At 43.9% G+C, this 21,463-nt stretch overlaps 1 protein-coding gene across 3 annotated transcripts in view; it reads left to right on the top strand.

Annotated features, from left to right (window-relative positions):
- GRHL2 (grainyhead like transcription factor 2) overlaps positions 1 to 19,669 on the top strand; it is a 95,425-nt gene extending 75,756 nt beyond the window's left edge. For all 3 annotated transcript variants that reach the window (XM_077351773.1, XM_077351771.1, XM_077351772.1), the window contains exons 12-16: positions 319 to 350; positions 1,244 to 1,335; positions 7,378 to 7,463; positions 12,660 to 12,724; positions 13,924 to 19,669. In XM_077351773.1, coding sequence (XP_077207888.1) covers positions 319 to 350; positions 1,244 to 1,335; positions 7,378 to 7,463; positions 12,660 to 12,724; positions 13,924 to 14,038 — 390 coding nt within the window. In that variant the 3' untranslated portion in view covers positions 14,039 to 19,669. The remainder of the gene's footprint in view (positions 1 to 318; positions 351 to 1,243; positions 1,336 to 7,377; positions 7,464 to 12,659; positions 12,725 to 13,923) is intronic.
- The last annotated feature ends 1,794 nt before the right edge of the window (positions 19,670 to 21,463 follow it).

Below are 21,463 nucleotides of genomic sequence, written 5' to 3'. Positions count from 1 at the left end.
AACCAGACTGTTCTGTGCCATTGCTCTATTCCTCTATTGCTCTATTCCTCAGATACCCTGTTAGTTAGTTAGTTAGTTAGTTAGTTAGTTAGTTAGTTAGTTAGTTAGTTAGTTAGTTAGTTAGTTAGTTAGTTATATTTATTCCCCGCCACTCCTGAAGCCAGCTTGTGGTGGGTTACATAAGTCCATAAAACCAAGTTAAAACCCCCATTAAAAGGACATAAAAATTCAATTACAATCACAGCAAAGTAGGAAACGTGGCAGAACTTTCATGATATTGGAACAATAAATCTCTTTTGTTGTTGTTGGCTTTTACAGGTTTACTACAACACAGATGATGAGCGAGAAGGGTAAGGCACTTGAAGGCTTCATGAGTCTTGCAGCTGGGAGGGCTCCCGGGGGGACGTTTTGATGCCGTTTAAGAGAAAAGGGTTTTTTCCTCTCGGCAGAACTGGATTCTTTGCTTTGCTGTAACTTCAGTCACCTTTGTGTTTAAAAAGAAGTTGATTTTTATTGTGCAGGATATTACGTGTGCTCGTGGATAGCCCGTGTCTACGTTATGCTTTAAACAATAGCAAAACTCTATAGCAAGGTAACCTAAATTCCATACCTTAAAAAGCTTAGTCTTCAGTTTATATGTTAAACTCATCCAGTATGGTTGAGGGTTGGGGTGGGGGTTGCTTGTTTTGCACTTTGGAGGCCTTTGACTCCCCTCCTTTGGAATTTCTACTCAACCCTCCCTCCTCCTCAGGCTTCTGCCTCGCAACCTTGCAACCTGCCTCGGGGAGGGGAGAATAAGTGAGGCTCCCAGGTAATAGTTTTTGTGCCAGTGCACATGTCCATGAGGGGCTCGTACAGAGTAGCAAAGATACACACAGCATTAGTACATCAGACAACAGAGTAGTGAAGCTGATTGAGTGCAACACACTGACTCTTAAAGTGAAGCAGTAACATGGTTTTTGGATCAGGCCTATCAAAAGTGCCTAGAGTGGCTTACAGATTAGCTGGGATTGGGCTAGAAGGAAGAGAAAGAGTGTGGTTGCCCTGTTAGCCCTCAAAAGGAACTGGTTGGACTTTGCGTGAGATAGGATGCTGGACTAGATGGGCCATTGGTCTGATCCATCAGCTCTCTTCTTATGTTCTTAACAGCACAGACTGTATTAACTGATCAGTTATTATAATGCAGAACACTGAATTCGATTCCGTATTATAAAGCTTGTGTGTTTGTTTTGCCCTCCAACAGAAGTATCTTAGCTAAAAGGATATTCCGGCCAGTAGAGGAAGAGTTTGGCCCACCACCACTGAAGCAAATCAAAGAAGAAGGAGCCAAAAGAGGTACATGTTCATTCTCTGCAGTATGTCTCTTTTTCTTTGGTTCTAAGGTAATCAGGGAAAGATAATAGTTGGTTCTGGGTGGAAGCATGATTATGGGGTGCCAAGATACAGAGCATTTAAGTATAAATTCTACAGACTGCTAAAACCATTAATTCTCAGTCTTGGAATATATTAAAGGAGTCAGAAGAATTGCCTGATTTCCAGAAAAACCTCAGATCTCCTGGCTACACAACACACACCCTATGATAAATAATAATCATAGAATCATAAAGTTGGAAGGGGTCACACAGGCCACCTAGTCCAACCCCCTGTTCAATGCAGGATCAGCCTAAAGCAGGGGTAGTCAACCTGTGGTCCTCCAGATGTTCATGAACTACAATTCCCATGAGCCCCAGCCAGCAAACACTGGCAGGGGCTCATGGGAATTGTAGTCCGTGAACATCTGGAGGACCACAGGATGACTACCCCTGGCCTAAAGCATCCATGATAAGTATCTGTCCAGCTGCTGCTTAAAGACTGTCAGTGAGTAGGAGCTCACTAGCTCCTTAGACAGCCAATTTAACTGCTGAACTACTCTGACTATGAGAATTTCTCCCCTGATATTTAGCCGGCACTGTTCTACACATAATTTAAAGCCATTACTGTGGGTGCTATCCTTTGCTACCAACAGAAACCATTCTCTGCTCTCCTCCAAGTGACAACTTTTCAAATACTAAAAGAGAGCAATGTTGTCCCCTCTCAACCTCCTCTTTTCCAGGGTGAACATTCCCAAGTCCCTCAGCCTTTCCTCATAAGGCTGGTCCCCAGGTCAAAAGTATTTACTTTTTTAGTGAAAACCATTATAATCAGTTACCAATGATAAAATAAACCGTAAAAGAGTGCTTCAAACATTTATGACGGTGGAAGTATTGATGGACTAGAGCCCACTTCACCAGAGGCATGGAACATATCCTCACTTGGCAGGTACATGCAGATATATATATACACAGGCATAGAGGAATAAATTATAAACAGAGCATCCCAAAAGTGAATGGTTTATCTCCAACACTGATTCTGCCATTACAGTTCCCACTGTTGTGAATGATTGCTGTACTTAGCTTGTATATGTATGAACTTTCTATAAAAACCATAGAATGTTCCTGTTGGCCACAGTGTTTAATTTCTTTTCACTTCTATGTGTTTATAAATGCTATCTGCCAGCTGAGAATGCTTAATGCATTGGATGAGCCCAGCTCCATTCCACAAAAGTATATCCCACAGTGAATGTTTTAGGTTTTGGTATGTTCAGAGATGTCAGGTTTCTAGAACTTTTAAGCCGTTGGAAGAGGATGAGGAAGTATTTTTCCTGGTGGGGGGGGGTTGAAAATGCATCATTTATATGGTATGTAGAATTGTACTGTTTGTGGCCTGTTTGAAATTTAGAAGGATGAATGCATTATACTGTCATCTATCATAGAGTTACACTCTTCTAAGCCAATTATAACATCAATAAAAAGGGTAGCCCTGCTTAGGATGGTAGTGTTAATTTTTTTACAAGCAGAATTGTGAATACACACTGCATTTGAGACAGAGACAGACAGCTGCGAATTGTTGCATCCTGTTACCTCTGAATGCACACACTACGATGTATATACAATGCTAGAAGAGAAAAACTAGACATTTACAGTATTATGTCTTCTGAATGTGGAATTTTTGTAGCCAGTAGCTGTTCTTTAACAAGTTTAAAGGTTAGAAGGCCCACTCTGATATATGTAATGACAACACATTTGCATTTTGTCAAGAATAAATGTCGACTTCATGATCACATATGGCACATGATGAGCTGTTAATAGTGCACGTGTTAAGTCCAACACAGTGTTCCTACTTTTCAAAGTAAGATAGCAGCTCCCCTCTGCTTCCCTGAGGACTTGGTTGGTCTTTGCTTCTAGGAACCCTCTTTTGCAGACTTGGACTTAGATTGGTAGAAATCAGGAGACATTCCCAGAAGCCCTTGAATTCTAAAATGAGAGGTGCAGGAATTTGTGGCTTCCTGTAGAACATGTCCTCTGGTCTAAAAATCCTTCCCAGAAAATCTTAAGGGATGTCATTACTTTTTGGAAAGACTTCCTTTCTCTCCCTTTTATTGTATCATATGCCTCAGATGTGGCATTCAGCCAAATTTGGAGTTTAAGCCTGAGGGCTAATTAAATCCTGATTCTATGGCTGGGAAGGTACCATGGTTTAGTCAAAGTCAGAATGTCTTTAGATAAAACGTTAGCTTGGTTCAGATGTTAGAGCAAACTCCAGGCGTCCTTAGGCTCATAAACTTCCTTCTCGAGCCCTTCCAGACATGGACACCTAATTGGAAATTTCAACTTTTGTGGAAAATCGTAGTTTCCCATTACATATGAACCAACAAGCTATGGTTTCCACTTTTCCAGCGAGCCAGAATGGCAGTCTTCAAGCAAAGGTTGGATACACACTTTTCTTGGATGCTTTAGGATGATTAGGGCTGATCCTGCGTTGAACAGTGGGTTGGACTAGATGGCCTGTATGGCCCCTTCCAACTCTATGATTCTATGATTCAGAATGTCTCCTTTGTTGGCTTTCTGGAGGTATATGGGAAACAGACCATGGGATTTAGCAACAATTTCTTATAATTCCAAGCTGTGAATAAGTCATGGTTTGAAATCCTACGCTACATTTGCAAGACCAGCAAAACCATAGCTTATGGGTTCAGATACAATTCCATCTTTTGTCTCAAATCTGGAATTAACTTGAAAGCTTTGTGTGAGAGGGAGGGAGAAGGAGGAAAAAAGTGTGAAATCATCCATCTCCCTTTGTTTGGCCACAGTTTTCTGCTATGTAAAGTTAGCCATTTATTGGTTGTCTGTAGGAGACCTATTGCTCCACATCATCTGCATTCTTTCTGTAACTTTGTGATGTAACCATGACACCCCACTGGGCATAGCCTTCTGGATGATTGATCAGATCTGATTAATGTGATCTGATCACTGATGGTAGTCCATTCAGCCTGCTGAAGGAATTATGAAATACAAATCTGTGTTCTCCATAAACATAACAGTGAGTCAGGTTTGCCATTATCCCCCCAGTAACAAAGCTGTCGTTTGATATATGCTTCCCGGACAATAATAATTGCAGAAAAAAAAGACGGGGAGTACAGTTCAAAGACGAGAGCAAACACAGAAAGGTATAAACAAGGGCAGGGGAAGCCAGTCATGTGTGGCCATTGTTATATCTGAAATCAAGTTATTTACAGTATAGTTAGAGCAAATAGTGAGTAGGATCAAGCTGCTATTGACTTGAAGGAACTACTGTGGTGCAGCCAGGGAATTTTAGACTATGGGCTTACTTGCCTGAATCCCATCAAATGTTGCTGTGACTTCCAACTCTCCCCACTGTCCTGCTTCAACCTGGACTGCCCAGTGAAATGCTACTCCTGGGGGTCAAGGGGGTGTCAGAGGTCTTTCATGGGAGGGGCAGCACCATTTTCTACAGGCTGCTATCCTCAGACCGCACACTTTAATACCAGTGAGAACTCAACAAAATCATGAAGACGGTGCTATCCCACATACAGGAACAAATTCATAGGCATAACCCCAAGAACCTGAACTGGTAACTTTCTACCTCCTGCCAAAGATACATAAAACCTGACACCCCTGGATGTCCCATTGTCTCGAGCATAGGCACCATCACTATCGAAGTATCAAGATATATGGACTCTGTCCTGAGACCATATGTTATTAATACTCTCAGCTATGTCCTTGATGCTACAGACTTCCTGAGGAAGCTGCAATCCATCAACCATCTCACAGAAAACGGTATTCTAGCCAACATGGATATTGTCTTGGTACACCAACCTCCCCATAAGGGTGGACTGCAAGCCATTAGAAACTTCATCCCACAGCAAATCTTGCCACTGAACTCTGCATATTTGTTCTCACTCAAAAGTACTTCAAGTTTGTTGCGAACTGATACCTCCAAATCAGTGGCATAGCTATGGACTCCCACGTGGCTCCACAGTAGGCCAGCATTTTCACGGTGGAATCTAGAACCGCATTTTTGAACTCTTATCCATTGGCACCTCTCCTTGACTTGGGTCATTGATGACGTTTTTATTGTCTGGACCCATGGCAGAGAAGCCCCTGAGAGATTTTACCAGGCTTTCCACAAATTCATTATCAATCTAACTATGAAATAAACTTCCTGGACACCACAGTACGTATACACAAGGGACACAAGTACCACATTATACCAAAAACTGACAGATCAGCAAACATCTGCATCCTCCAGCTATCACCCCAACCATGTCAAACCATTGTGTATAGCCACGCCCTATGCTATAGTCCAGGGGTAGTCAACCTGTGGTCCTCCAGATGTTCATGGACTACAATTCCCATGAGCTCCTGCCAGCATTTGCTGGGAATTGTAGTCCATGAACATCTGGAGGACCACAGGTTGACTACCCCTGCTATACTCGCATCTGCTCCAACCCCTCAGACAGAGATACTCACTTGAAGGATCTTCAGCGGGTATTTTTGCAACTACGATATTCTCCTGGTATGATGAGAATGATGATTGGAAAGGCCAGAATGATTGTCATCGGCCTGTTAATATCATTCAGTATCTGAAAAACGCTCAGCTTCACATTTTATAGGACAGATGGAATCTCATTCTAGCCGTAGCTGAAGAAGTGAGTTCTTACCCTGCCACAAATCGTGTTGGTTTTAAAGTGCTACTCTTGTTCTTTTCTACTGCTATTAGATTAGCCGTTCTCAATCGTTTTACTATTGAGAAACCTGTGAGGTGTTCTTCAGGCTTCAGGAAATCCCAGAAGTGATGCAATCATGCAGAATACGGTTGGGAAACTTAGCTATGTACTCACCTGCCTGGGATCACTGCCCTTCCTACCCCTTTTGGGCCTATCACTGGCCATTTTAGGAGAGGTGGGTGGGTTGACGTGACCATATTATCACCCAATAAATGTTTAACAGTTTTTTAAATATATAAACTTCCACACATTTAGGAAACCCGTGGTTTTGAAAAACAACAACAACAACAGGGTTTTGTGAAAGCTTGTATTAGACAAACATGGTTCGCATCTTGATCTAACCAATTTAGGACCAACTAAACTAATTACCTAGTGAGCTAGGTTTTGGATTTCACAGAACTGCTCTCAGACTCCATCTTAAACAAATAGGTGTCTTCAAGACTGAATTCAGGACAGGCAACAACAGAGCTTTTCTTTTTAAAATATAGCTAATGTTGTATAAGAAATGCTTGGAATCGTTTTGATTTTCATTCCTAATGAAATGTCCAGTTCAACAAGGAAAATTGCATATATTAGGATTTCCTTGTAGGTATTTGCAAACTTATTTGCAGCATACAATCTCTGATGTAAGTTGAGCAGCCAGAGATAGCATCTCAAAAAGTGTGAGGTACAATCTTGCTGCCTGAGATACGTTCATCCTGAGAGAGAATCTATATGATCTGCACTGCTGCATGTCACAATCCTGGTGTAGTAGTTAAGAGCGGTAGCTTCTAAACTGGTGAGCCAGGTTTGATTCTCCGCTCCTCCACAAGCAGCTGGCTGGGTGACCTTGGATCAGTCACAGTCCTGTTTGAGCTGTTCTCACAGCACAGTCCTGTCAGGGCTTTCTCAGCCCCACTTTCAGGGGTCTCCACTTGCATGGAGAGGCAGGGATGGCCAGTTTGAGACTCCTTCAGGTAGCAAAAAGTGGGGTATAAAAACCAGCTCTTTTCACTCCAGTCAAAACGCTTGGATTTTAATAGGTTTACAGTGGAGTAACTTTGCAGAGGATTGAAATGACAGTCCCTTCCGCATTTTTCAAAATCAGCTGACACTCATCCTGCCATCACCATGTCCTCCTTACATGGGACAGATTTGTTTTTAAAAATAGTTTCTGGCTTTCTTCACTTGTCATTTGTTTCAAGAGGGATCGGTTTTGGACCAAATGAGCAGTAATTCAACTGCAGGACTGTTTTGTATCTGCTCTGAGCTTTGGTTCTTGTCCTTTTCAGTGCTGCTATACGTGAGAAAAGAGGCCGACGAAGTGTTTGATGCTTTGATGTTAAAGTCCCCCACTGTAAAAGGCCTCATGGAAGCGGTAAGTGTTGGCTATCCCTCTCTCATTTATTTTTTATTCTCTCTCTCGCTTTTGCTTTTGCTTTTACTTTTGCTGCAAGAAGAGCAGGAGACCAAGTAAATGGGCATTTTATACTTCTGTTGTGTGTAGGGGAGCCAGAGGGATATGTATACATATCATTTCCCATGTTGGCCATGTGATGGAGAGGAAGTTTTCCTGCCCCTGAAAGAGGGGTGGGGAGCCGCTCAGCTCTTTCATCCCTGAACCTATGAGAATGTTGCTCTATCATCCAATCATTTTTCAGAGGGGTGATCAAATTTTGGAGGGAAGCACGGAGGCAGTTTAGTTCAGGTCTGCCTCGGGGTGCAGTCGAAGTTCAGCTCTGCTTCTGCAAAAGAGCATCCAGTTTGAGGAGTAGCTCTGCCTGGTAGCATGGCAGGGTGGTTTAACTCTACCTTTGGGACAGGACAGAGTACCTGCTTGTGACTTCTGGGAAAAGGCAGGCTGGTGTGGCTAGCTAGTCAGTGGAAATCCTGTTTGTACATGCAGGGATTCAAGAGAATTTGCACCACGTCCTGAAGCCATAAGTCGTTTAAATGTATGTGCCCTCCGCTAGGCTTCTTCTTTTTCTATCTGGAGACCTGTGCTGCTGATTTGATCCCTTAAAACCAACCTGCAAATAGATCAGTCTTCTTTATTATTTACACACCACTCCTCTTGCTCACCACATACCTTACCTCCCAGCAGCAAATCCACTGGTTACCCTAAGAGCATCTCATAACTCAGAAGAAGGTTCAGAATAAACCTGTTTCCCCCAAATCATAAGAGGCTGTGTGAATTCTCTCCATTGGTAGAAAGGGTTGTCACATGTCCCAAACCATCCTTAGGATAGCTTGAGCATGAGAGAAAATCTTCCATGCCCAACCACTCCAAGGAGCTGCTGGCTTAGGTTTTACCCTGGCTGTGTGCCTAGCCTGATCAATGACTAACACAAGCATCACACAAAGGGTTGTTTGACAAAGCGATGAAGCTCTTAGTATACATTTGGAAGAACTACAGAGGCCATTGATTTGGTGAGATCAGTGCGATACGGAGGGAAACTGTTCAAGCACTCCCAAGAAGTCGTGATGGTATCAGCAACCACATTAAATTAAGAGCCACTGGTAAGCTGCAGATATTCTGTATCCTCCCCTCCCCACACTTTATAACTGACAGACAAGAAGGGAGACAAAAGGCTCCCAAAAAGGCAGAAGAGTGTAGCAGAGGCTTACAGATAAGATTTCCAAGCAGGTATAAGGAATTGATCTGAGTCCATGGCCAGAGGTCCAAAGTAATCTGGGCAACTGGTAACTCCAAGGGCCAGGTAACATCATGGCCACTCCATAATCGGAGGTGACTCATGCCAGGTCAGAAGTGTTTACTGCTGGGGTCCAAGGTAGTGGTCCAAGCAAAGGTCAGTGAAAGTCTTGAGGAGATAATAGTTCTGCAAGCTATCTAAAGCATGACTGGATTCAGCCAGACCCTGTAAATCGCTGCAGTCAGGAAAGCCAAGCAGGCAGGGGCAGATTCTGGCTCCAGGAATAGGACTAGACCTTTGAATGAAAGCAAAGATTTCTCTGTATCTGCATTTGGTGAAAGGGGAGAGGGTCAATCTAGATGACCTAACAGGTATGTTCTTGATGATAAACTGCTGCTGAGAAGGCTCCGTTTGAATTAAGAACCTTTATCAGGCAAAGCTAATGTGAGGCTTTTGTTCTAAGGCTTGTGTGCTAAAGTAGCCAGAGGTCTTGAGAGGTCCCAGTTAATGGTCTGAGGGCTAGGAAAAGTGAAAGTGTGATTTCTCTCTTAAGCTCCCCTTGTCCCTAGTGGGCATGATGAGATTCTGCAGAATTATACCTGACCCTGCTCCTTATCTTCCACCTGTCGGCCTTTGCACTGCAGATGGCCCAACACTTATTTTCTTGTGATTAGCAGAGAAAAAATGCTCTGTTTCACCAGAAAGGCATGGCAGGCAAGAAAGCCCAACAAAATGAAGGATGATGTTAATGCTGTGCTAATCATGGTGATAAGAAACAGTGGTGAATATTGTATGACTCTTCACTGAGCATTGGGCCACGCAGTATTAAGGATGGAAGGCAGGTTTTGCATCCAGTTTCTCCAAAAGCAGAAAGTTACTTTTCTGTGTAGCCATGAATGGCAACTTTTCTGTGTAGCCATGAATGGCAACTATACCCTTACAAGGGACTCAGGCTCCTCTTAAGCACGGGCTAAACGTTATTCCGACCACTTGATAATATCAACCCTTGCGAATTCTTCTCTGTGCATTCCTTCTTCTTTTATATAGTCTCCTTCCACATTCCGGAGTCAGAATGCTAGGATCTGGCCTTCTAGAGAGAGAAAGGGAAATAGGTCACAGCTCACAATCCCATCAGATCACACTTTGGGAGCTCAAAGTTGGTCTGTTTACTTTATCTGTCTGTCTGTCTGTCTATCACCTACCCCTACCTACCTATCTATCTACCTATCACCTACCCCTACCTACCTACCTACCTACCTACCTACCTATTTACCTAGCTAGCTATTGGATTTATATCCCGCCACTCCCAGAGACCGGCTTGCAGCGGGTTACAAAAATAATCCAGACAATAAAACCCCATAAAATACCCATTAAAACCCCAATACTTACAATTACAACAACCCAAGATGGCAAAACAACCCTCCTAACAGGAAGGCCCTTACGAGGGCGGCATGGGGGGAACCAAACTGCACAAAATACCAAGGGGGACCCATATCCTTTTCTCTAACATTAGCCCCAACCATAAATGTGGTGGAAGAGCGCTGTTTTACAGGCCCTATGGAAAGCTGAAAGCTCTCCAAGGGCCTGCAGCTCCTCTGGGAGCTCATTCCACCAGGTCTAGCTGAGGCCAGGCAAGCCTCCCTGGAGACAAGAACAACTAATAAGCATATAGCCCTGCATAGGACATAGGGCGAAAGGCGGTCCCTCAGATTGTAACCTGCTTGTGGGACTGTAGCCTAGACAAGACAGGGTGAAGGACCTTCAATACCAGTGTGGCACAGGAACAGCCTTGTTTCCAAATATTTTATTTCTTTATATCCTGCTTTTGTCCCCAATAGAGACTTAAAGCGTATTACAATACCACCACCACCTCAAAAAAACAGCAGAAGCAAGCAAGGATGCGTACGGGGGACATGTCTGACTAAAGAGCAGTTCTCTCTTTCTGAGCCCAAATCAGCTGTGATGCCATCCTCATGCCACCCATGGTGCCACTGCCAAAATGCCACGAGGGTACAATGCTGAACAGGCATGCAATGTATCAAGTTGAGGTGCTTCCCACCCACCCCATACTTTAGAAAATGTCACAATGGCTGCAGCCTCCTCCCACAGCTGTTTGTGCATTTCAAAAGGCAGGTAGAATATGAGTGCTGCATTGTAAGTCTGGTCGGAATTGGGCTCTGGCCACATTTTCAAGTCCATTTAAAATGGCAGTATCTTTCTCTCTCTCTCTTCCTTATTCTCGCGCCCAGTTCAGTTTGAGGGCCGAAGGACAAAAAGGCACAGGGCAACTCCAGGGCTTTTGCAGGAAAATAACTCAGCCTGGTTTTGCTTGGCTGTTTCTGCAGTAGCAGACTAGCAGGTTCTTCCTCACTTCTTTCTACACAGCCTGCACAGATCCTGCTGGGAGCATTTCTGGCTTGGGACTTTCCCCATTCTTATCTCTTTCATCCTCACAGCCACCCCTCTTTAAAATGCATTGGAAACTTTGCTTATCCAGAAAGCAAGTAGAATCTGAATTCCGTGTTATCTGAAGGTCGCCAGGCTCTAGCAGAGCTGATTTATTAAAACTTATTCTTGAGAAACACACATCTTTAAATGTCAGAAGCGGAGGTGGGGAAGAATCTAATTTCGTAATAGACCTTTGCAGGCAAGAAATAGCGCAGAGCTTTGTTACCCTGTCTTTGTTGCGCCAGCAGCGTGCTCACCCTTTATTACCATTTCACTGTATGCTGCTGATTTCGGACAGGAATAATCATGGTGTTTAGCCCTTTGTAGGCTCACCTTCTGAGGTGAAGGAGCTGACTTTGGCTACTAGCAAAGTTATGGGATGAGAACCTCGTGCTGAGTGTATTTTTCCTCCCGCCTAACCTTTGTAAGTCAGAGGGGAACGTTCCTTTAGCCTAATACAGCCTTTCTCAACTTTTTCATCATTGAGTAACCCCTGAAACATTCTTCAGGCTTCGAGGAACCCCAGAAGTGGCTAGATCATGCAGAATATGTTCAGGAAGCATAGCTGTGTACACGCCCACCAGGAGCGCCTCCCCCCCACCCCCTCCAGGCCCATCACTGGCTATTTTGGGAGTTGTAGGTGGGTCAACATGACCATATATGGATAATATCACTGATAAATATTTAACCAATTTAAAAATATATATAAAATTTATTAATTCCCACCCATCCAGGAAACCCTTCCAGGGCTGTCAAGAAAGTCTGGCCCAGTAACCCAATCTTGAACTGGATAGCTCATACTAGCCTTATCTTGTCAGATATCAGAAGCCAAGCAGGGTTAGTATTTTTAGATTTTTCTTTGTGAGAGACAATGTTTCGGAGTCACAAACAAAGGACTTTCCTTTAGCATCCCTCTAAAGCACTCTGTAAAAGGGCTGGATTCAAAGAGGCAAGACCCACAGATCTGCCTCACCCCATCTTCTCCTTTATCTGTTTTTTTCCAACTCCAGGATCGTCCCTGGATTGCAGGCCTGGCATGGACCCATGAGGGTTGGGCGGCTGCGGGGGGAAAGGACAGATTACCCTCTTTTCTTCTTATGTCAGCTTAGCTGTGTTGACACAAGAGGCGGGCCGAATGCCGTGCCCAAGAATTTGCACACAAAAACTCATCCATGATGTTCATGCAGATGCACAACCTCAACGATCTGTTTGAACAGATTAGTTTGGCTTACAAGTGTTTGGCTCCATGTTATGGTTGCCCGGGCAACAGACAACCTGCGATGGTTTTGAGGAGATGGGATCTCATGATGCTTCATACTTTGGCATGCTGCCTTGAAAACCCTGTTGAACGCCTGTGATTTCTGGTCTTGTGTTAGCCTCGCTTGTTAATTGAATGTGGTAATGCTTCATTGGATAGCTTCCTTCCTTTTCCTAAAACCTTCTATTGTCTGCTTTTAAAAACAAAATTTCAGATTTCTGAGAAGTATGGCCTTCCAGCTGAGAAGATCACAAAGCTTTACAAGAAGAGTAAAAAGGGGTAAGATCTGGACCACACTTAACTCGGCTACGTTAGCATGGAGAGCAAGCATGGTGAAGGGGTTAAGAGTGGCAGCCTCTAAACTGAAGAACCGGGTTTGATTCCCCATTCCTCCACAAGCACTTGGCTGGGTGACCTTGGGCAAGTCACAGTTCTCTCAGAGGTCTCTCAGCCACACCTACCTCACAGGGTGTTTGTTGCGGGGAGAGGAAGGGAAGGTGATTGTAAGTCATTTTGAGACTCATTTGGGTAGTAAAAAGTGGGATACAAAAACAACACCTCTTCTTCTTTTGGGAGAACTGTCAGTGAACCTGGTTTCCTGAATGCTGTTCTGTACCTCAAACAAACAGTGTGACATGAGCTTGTCATCTCCTATTCCACTCGCCGTCCCCACTAGGCCTCATATTAACTCTCCCATAAAGATGCTATGCCATGAGTTCCTTTTGCGGGAGTGGCCAAACTGTGGCTCTTCAGATGTCCACCGACTACAATTCCCATGAGCCCACTGCCAGTACTGACAGGGGTTCATGGGAATTGTAGTCGGTAGACATCTGGCAAGCCAGTTTGGCCACCCCTGCTGGGTAGCTAGTGGCTCAAAGCAGAGCAAAGGAAACTCCCAACATGATATTGTTGCATCATCTTGGAGAACAATCCTGGCAGAGAAGGAATCACCTTGTAACAGAGGGTGTCATTTGCAGTAGCATTCCCATAATGAGCATAATGTAACTCATACTCCTAGTGAAATTCCAGGAGGCAGCAAGTCACACTGTGTCCAGGTATCTACACAGGAAAACAATGGTTCTCAATGGTAAAAAAAAAATCTAAGAAAGACTATGGCAGTGGAAAATGCTGTCAAGTCACTGCTGATTCATGGTGATCCCTAAGCATTGCTTTAGGATGCTTAGGGCTGATCCTGCGTAGAGCAGGGGTTGGACTAGATGGCCTGTATGGCCCCTTTCAACTCTATGATTCTGTGATTCTTTGATCCCATAGGGTTTTCAAGGCAAGAGACGTTCAGAGGTAGTTTGCTATTGCCTGTCTATGTCTCCCATCCAAATGCTAACCATTTCCGACCCTGCTTTGCTTCTGAGATCTGATGAGATTAGGTTAGCCTAGGCCATCCAGGTTAGGGCTATCTGAATTGCCACCAGATAGCGGACATAGGAAGTGTTACTAACGCATCCCTTTCCATTTCCCAGGATCTTGGTAAACATGGACGATAACATAATTGAACATTACTCCAATGAAGACACTTTCATCCTGAACATAGAGAGCGTGACAGAAGGCTTCAAAGTCACATTGACGGAGATCTAGCGTCTTGCTCCTGTTTTAAGGGACATTTCCTCTACAGCCCTGACAGCTGACCAATGCTGATAAAAAAAAGGGGGCGTTACAGAACTTCATGGCCAACCACCATATTTGTTTTCGCCCCAAGAAACAAGTCCGGACACGTCTTCTCGTTATTCCTTATTTATTGCTCCTCACTCTGCATTGTGTAAATAATTAGTGGACCTTGGATTTCACCATCTCATCTTCTACTAGGGTGAAATTGTGACTCGTTAAAAAAAAAAAAGCTGTTTAATATGGAAGAAAATGGATCTGAGGAATCGCATTCTTCCTGTTGGGACAGTACAAGCAAAACTGCACCCTCAAAAACAAATTGCTAGAAAGTCTGGTTGTATCATTCATGCAGAGGCAATGATGGTGAAATGGCCGATGACATCCGTCTGTGCAGAACTCCCACCGGTCACTGAGTGTAACGTGTAGCTTAGCCATAGAACCCCAGGTGCTTCCCCACCCATGGCAATGGGGACGGCTAAGTAAGGCACTCAGGCGACATGTAATTTGTAAGTAAAACACCATCTGTTTGTATATAATGTTTATAATATGTAATAATATATTCTTCCTGTCTGTGTGGATGTGTTTACTACTCCTCTGTTGTACTCTGGAATTAGATGATGGAGGAACATCTTATATGGAAGAGAAGTTCTGCCATCAGCTATTCCGTGTGCAGAAAGGTTGACATCTTTTGCCCATGGCTTATCCATCTATACCCGACTGTTAAATCTCTCCTTATTGCCACATCTGGTAACATCCTCCACAAGTGTAATGCCTGGGAAACGTTGGAATCCTTGTGGTTGCACTTGATCTCCCATTCTCTGTGCAGGGATTCTTCACAGACTTCCACTTCGCTGTGTTATTTGTCTTCTTTCTTGCGCCTGTGGACTTTCACTGTCCTTTCCTACATCATTGTCGGGGTGTGGCCCTTCATTCGTTGCGCTTCAGGCATGCACCCAGAGGAGCCTTTTTCACCTTTTTTATTATGGAATTTTTTTAGTAATGAAAAAACCCTTCAGGCTTTGAGGAACCCCAGAAGTGGCTGGATTGTGCAGAACATGTTCGGGAAGCATAGCTGCATATATGAGAAAGCTTGGCCTAGAGATTAGGAGGAGCTTATTGCTGAAGGCCCTCAGTTCATTCCTCTCATGCTGATCTTGGTAGATCAATGGTCTGGCTGAGTATAAAGTAACTTCAAGGGTTCATGTGCTCTCCCACCATGCCAGCTTCTGCTTCTGACATTAGGTTTTCGGAAGAAATGGGATTCCCATTTCCGTTTGCCATGCTTGTGGTCTCTTTTGAAAACTAGAACCAAAATTGAATTAAGCTGGATAATATTTTCTGGTTATACTGAGGTCTGAAATGATTAGATTTGGGTCAGACCAGATTTGGATCTCTGCACAGGACATCTGCTTTTGTATTTCCGCTTTCGGCTGAGCGAAAGCAGCCACTGATCACTCAGTTTGCGCAATATGCACATTTCCTTGTTTCAGGCACATTGTCTGCGATGCATGAAAGTGCGCTGCGTTAATTGTGCCAAGACAGGAACCACATGTGACAGAATGTGACAGAGCTCGCATGGGGAAATGGCTTCTTCTCAGTGGTATTGTGGGGAGACAGGTGCCAAAAGTCCTGGACAGCCACATTGGCATGGGTGGTCTTTGTGCATGTGTAAATGTATTGATGGTGTGCCTATACAAGGAGATGCAACTTGACCTTCCTCTCCTCTCTATACATTTCTGTACCTGCTATAATCTTTCTACACCTCCTAACTCTCCAGCTATTTTATTGTTTTTCTTCCTGTGATGTGTCAATACATTTTCCCAAGAACCGCAGCAGGAATGGAGGAATCATCTGGTTATGAATGGATATTCCTGTGTCCTTCATTAATTTAGGGAAACTTCCTGGTGTCCCCTGATCGGTACACTAGACTCTAAATGCAGAGATGTACATGCTCTTTACTTGACAGGGTGTATATGTATATAAGTCCTGACTGTAGATGTTTTTGATATGATTGTGTTATTCAAGCTGTCTCATCAGTATTTAGCGGACAGCAGTCTTGCACTTCCATGGACGGGGCTCCTGGTATTTGCCACACTAAGATAATGAAATGAAGAGATGTTTGTATAGTCTGTACAGACCATAACAGCAGGTATCGTGTCGTCCATTAGCTTCCTTGCAGGTTGAACCAAGAATTTGAAAAGTTTTATGCCTCTAATTTTTTTTAACTAGCGTTTAGCTCACTTGGACCTGGAGACATGAACACTGAATACGAAATGAAACTTGGAAATCCTTTCTGAGCTTAACTTCAAAGAGCTGCAACCTGAGCGTGGAATTTTAAAAAGGGAATATGATCTAAAAGAACTTTTTACAAAAGATGCATAGCCTCAAGACCATTCAAAGAGCACCACTTTGTAGGGACAAGCAAAGCACAAATCTATCATGGCTGAGTGGGAATGTAGCAAGAATTCTGAGACAACCACAAAACAGTCCTATAAAGAATGCTTTTAAGGGGTCATGGAATATAAATTAGCTTAACCTAAAATTCAAGAGCCCCTAGTCGTCAAACTTTGTCAACTAATGGATTTTTGTGAGATAGCAGATTGTTGCAGAAAAATTGCTAAGCCCTGAGTTATGAAGTTTATGAAAACTTCTTTGTTCACCTATTTAGATCATTATCCTTTTTTTCTTTTTCTTTTGCAGTAACAGTTGTCCTAAATGTGTAATGTATGCCAAAATTTTAGGGCCAGTAGTCACTTATTTATGTATAAGCAAAAGCATCCCTTGTGGACGTGTGTGTGTGAGTGTAAAATGCTGTCAAATCGTGGCCAATTGTGGTTGTATAAGACTGTTATGTATCTATGGTGAGTCATGTTCTGATTTAACTCTCTAGGATGATCAGTTGGGGTTGAGAATAATTTGGCATCTTTAGCATCTTTTGATGAAGGAACACACGGCAGCATGAAGGTCAAGACTTGGTTCCTTCATACCTGTCATGAAGTGAAGTGACTGGGCAGCTTGATGGCTGTTGAGGGCACAGGGGCCTCTATTAAGAGAAAATGGCAACCAGGAAGAAACTATAACCTCTTCTGCAGCTTAGTATTGTTGGATGATGTTTGTTTAAAACAGGCTTTCATACTTTATTCTGAGGAGGTTCATGGGAAGCATGTCAGGGTTTTTTGATTAGCAATTGCTGACATGGCTTCCAGAAAAACATTCTGCCCCAAAGGACAGCCATAGAAGAATGCTAGGTAGGTACCCTACAAGTTGCGTTCTTTGTTTAGTTGAGATGGTGGTGTGATCCAGTAGCTAGGCTAGTGCCTCTACATGAGCTGAGTACACATAATTCTGCATGCCTCAGAATGACTTAAAGTAGTGATCCCCAACCTGTGGGCCATAGACCACATGTGGTCCTTCGACTAATCGGAGGTGGGCCCCGAAGGACGCCTTCTCCCCCCCCCCCGGCCCTTTACTTCACCCCCCCCCAGCCTTTTACAACACACTTCATTGTTGTGGCGTGTCTGTATCTTATTTTGAAGGGATGTTTATACATTACCATAGCGATCAGAGAGCATTAGGGCAGTGGTTGAGAGTAGAGGAGTAAACTAAAAGGCGTTGAGTGGTCCCCGGTGATAAAAAGGTTGGGGACCACTGACTTAGAGTATGATAAAGTTTAGGGGCAAGAGCTCATGACCCCCTCAGTAGGCCAATTTATGTAGCAAGTATGAAAGTAATACATTTGGTAAAGAATGCAATCCACCTTTGCCGTTGTCTTCTCAGAGACAGGTCTTCTGTTGCTGAAACCTTGCCTGTATTCTGAAGTTGGCTCGATGTCTTGCAGAGAAGGGGTAGACCAGGCTTTCTCAACCAGAGTTTAATGAAACCCTGGGGTTTGTTGATGGCCTGGGTTTCCCGAATGGGTTGAAGTTAATTAATTTAAAATATATATGGTCATGTTCACCCGACCCCCCCCCCATGGCCAATGATGGGCCTGGAGGGGGTGGGAAGGGGAGGGGACCCAGGTAGGCATGTACACAGCTATGTTTACCAACCCTATACTGCACAGTCATGCGACTTCTGGGGTTTCTTAAAGCCTGGAGAATGTTTTAGGGGTTTCTTGATGGTAAAAAGGTTGAGAAAGTCTGGGATAGACAAATGGTGCCAGGTCCATAGATGCTATGTTAGTGTGTCAGAACCTTCAAAAAATGGCTGTACGTTCCTAGCATGTAACCAGAAACTTGGTCTTTGAAAAAGCAGTGAAAGCTGAAACATTAGCAAGCTGAGCCTTACTGCAGAGTCACAGCTAATTAGCTGGACATCCGTGCAAATGTTGTGTGTCTGCCCCTAATTACATGACGTGTCATTATTTGGCTAGAATAATTGCCAAGATTGGCCACCTTTGAGCATTCGGTACAGCCCGATTTTGTTAGATCTCAGAAGCTAAGTAGGGCGGGAGACCACCAAGGAAGACTCTGTATAGAAAGGCATTGGAAAACCACCTCTGCTTCTCACTTGCCTTGAACAACCTTTGCTGAGGTCACTGCAATCACCTGCGACTTGAAGGCACTTTCCAAGCACACACACACACACACACACACACACACACACACACACACACAGTGTATGGCTAATGCACATGGGCTGCATTCTTAGAGGAAGCTGGAATGAAACTTGGATGGGGCACAAGCCCATCCCTCCCGTCTCCCGCCTCTTTGGATGCCTGTAGCTTGAGGTCAAACTGACCCCTTTGATTGAGCTGGGAAATGCTTGGCCATGCGCTGAATGCTAGAAGAGGATGCAGGTGGATCAAGCAAGGGGCACAGATGAGCACCTAAGAAAACTTTTTGAGGAGGGCATCAGCTGCCGCTTGTTATGGAGTTTGAACACAGCCACCAAATGCCCACTTAATTGAAACCCTCTCCCCCCCCCCCCGCCTTCAATGGGCTCGGAAGAGCAGGAATCTTTAGCAGTTTTAGCAAAGAAATCTTTAGCAGTTTTCTTGCTTTTTTCTTTTCGCAAACAAAGCTTCTGCTACTAAACAGAAAATACTTTGATGTGAACCTAGAAACCTTCTCTTTGATTTATTAATGGAATTGTTTTCCCAGCATTTCCCCCCGTGTTCCTTTTCTTGGTGATTCTTTAGAAAGCTCCAAGATTAGCTCAAGAGCTACAGTTCAGTTTTCTTGTGAAAAGGAAGCTGCAGAACTGTTGTTATGGATTCTGCCGGGGTTATGCCACAGAAGTGAGAACAGATCAAAGTGTTGCAGCTTTTGAAAAGCAGACAACATGAAGAAAATTTGCAGCTGCTGTAACCCTGACCCCTTTCCTATTCCTCCCCCCTCTCCCCCCTTCCTTACAACCTTTCTTCTGGAAAATGGTGATGTGATACAAACAGGAATGTTTCTGCCAATTTTTTAAAGAAAAAATTTAAAAATGTGTACAGTCCCCATCTCTGGAAAGCAAGGAAGCTCTGTAAACAGCGTGTGGTATTTTATTATAAGGAAATAGTTCATGTAACTTAATAGTTTTGTAAATGGGAGAGGGGAATATATAAACTTATAAATACAGGTTTATTTTATTTTTTGTACATTTTTAAGAAGGAAAGAAATAAATGTTCATAAGATATAACTGCCTCTGCCTGTTTTTGCTGATGTTCAATAAGTTATTCACCTCTGCATCGAATCTTTGGGGCGATCCCATGTGCTTAATAGGCTCACCTTTGGGGAGAGTCCTTGCTGTCTCAAAATGTCTGCCACCTGCTCCTTTGCCAGGAAATAAAAACCTGTCTCCTGGGAAGAGCATTGGGCATCCTCAGTGAGACACCAGCTTGCTTACTTCTAGTTGGCTACATTAGCCTCAGACCTCTTTGCCTCCGAAGCAAACAGCCAAAATGATACACACACACACAAACACTTAGGGAACTAGGGACTGGGAACGAAGGTCCATTCTGCAATCTGCTTCTAGAAGCAAAACCTTCTGTCACTTGATGGGGATGTCAGCCCTGCCTTCAGCTCTGTCATTCCACTCCTTCTCAGTGTGCTGCTGGTCCTGGAGTGATGTGTTTGTGGCAGTAGCATTGCATTCCTGATGTGGCCCTTTGGATAAGGCATATGCCCCCTGCAGGGACTTGCGCTCTGTGGGTTCCAACTTGTTGGTTATTCCCAGCCTCGGAGAAGTACGCCTGGCCTGGAAGGTGGAGTCAAGAGCATTATACCCCACTGGGGAGGATTTTTGTTGATTCCCCACAACCTACTGCAGACCCCCTATGAGCCCAGCACTGTTCAGGGGGAGGGGTTGAATCCCACAGGGAAGACGTAACTTCTCCCCAGTGTGCAACAAAGTTCTGCTCATTCTTCTGGGTGTACAACCTATAGTCTTCAAATAGCAGCCTAAGTGTCTGCATCAATCCTGGTACACACACCTCAGGACTTCTCCCCCAAGATGTATCCGCTTGTTTCACATAGACCTTTCTCCTTGGATGGTTTACTTATGGAGATCACGGCCTTCAGAAGCAGCGATGGCATGTTTGTAGAGGGTGGGGTATGGCTAAATGGAACCTCTTAATGTCAGGTCTGGGGTGGGGCACAACAGCTCAGAGCTTTGGTGTATGTTCTCTTGCTTCCGGGAGCTAAAGATGTTCTAATGCAGTATTTCTTACGTACCAGATGTTCTAATGCAGTATTTCTTATTCACTAGACATTCTAATGCAGTATTTATTTCTCACTAATGCAGTATTTCTTACTAGATGTTCTGATGCAGTATTTCTTACTCATTAGACGTTCTCATGCAGTATTTCTTACTCACTAGATTTGAGCCACCTGTGGCTGTTCTGAGCACTGATCCCCAGTGTGGCATGTTCCAGGAAAGTGGGCAAGACCACTTGTCAGTAGAGCTTGTGCCTTGAAGGTGATTCTCATCTTGAAACACTAGAGAAATTGAGGACGGGTAAGTTGTAGGCTGGGCACTATGGCCATCTTGCTTGACTTGCTGTACCTCATGTTGAGGAGAAAGCAAGAAAACAGAAGGGAGAAGCAAAATTGCTTTTATACCCTGCTTTACTCTCAGGAGCCTCAAAGCAGCTTACAATTGCTTTCTCTTCTTGCTGTCAGAACAGGCACCTTGTAAGGTAGTTGGGGCTGAGAGAGTTCTGAAAGAACCGTTGGCCCAGTTGGCTTCACATGGATAAAAAGTGGGGAATCAAACCCAGTTCTCCAGATTAGAGTTTGCCGCTCTTAGCCACTACACCACACTTCCCCTCCCTCCAAATTTACTAGGGCTGGGTCAGGTTCAGCAGTTGTGGGGAAAGATCATGCCACATCCTTTGAAGTACTCTGGACATTTTATATGTTATATATTTAATATTAATATTGATGTAGATTCATGTGGTAGCCATGGTGGTCT

The sequence above is a fragment of the Paroedura picta genome, chromosome 9, assembly GCF_049243985.1.
Source record: "Paroedura picta isolate Pp20150507F chromosome 9, Ppicta_v3.0, whole genome shotgun sequence".
NCBI lineage: Eukaryota > Metazoa > Chordata > Lepidosauria > Squamata > Gekkonidae > Paroedura > Paroedura picta.
This window is presented reverse-complemented; position numbering and strand designations above follow the sequence as displayed.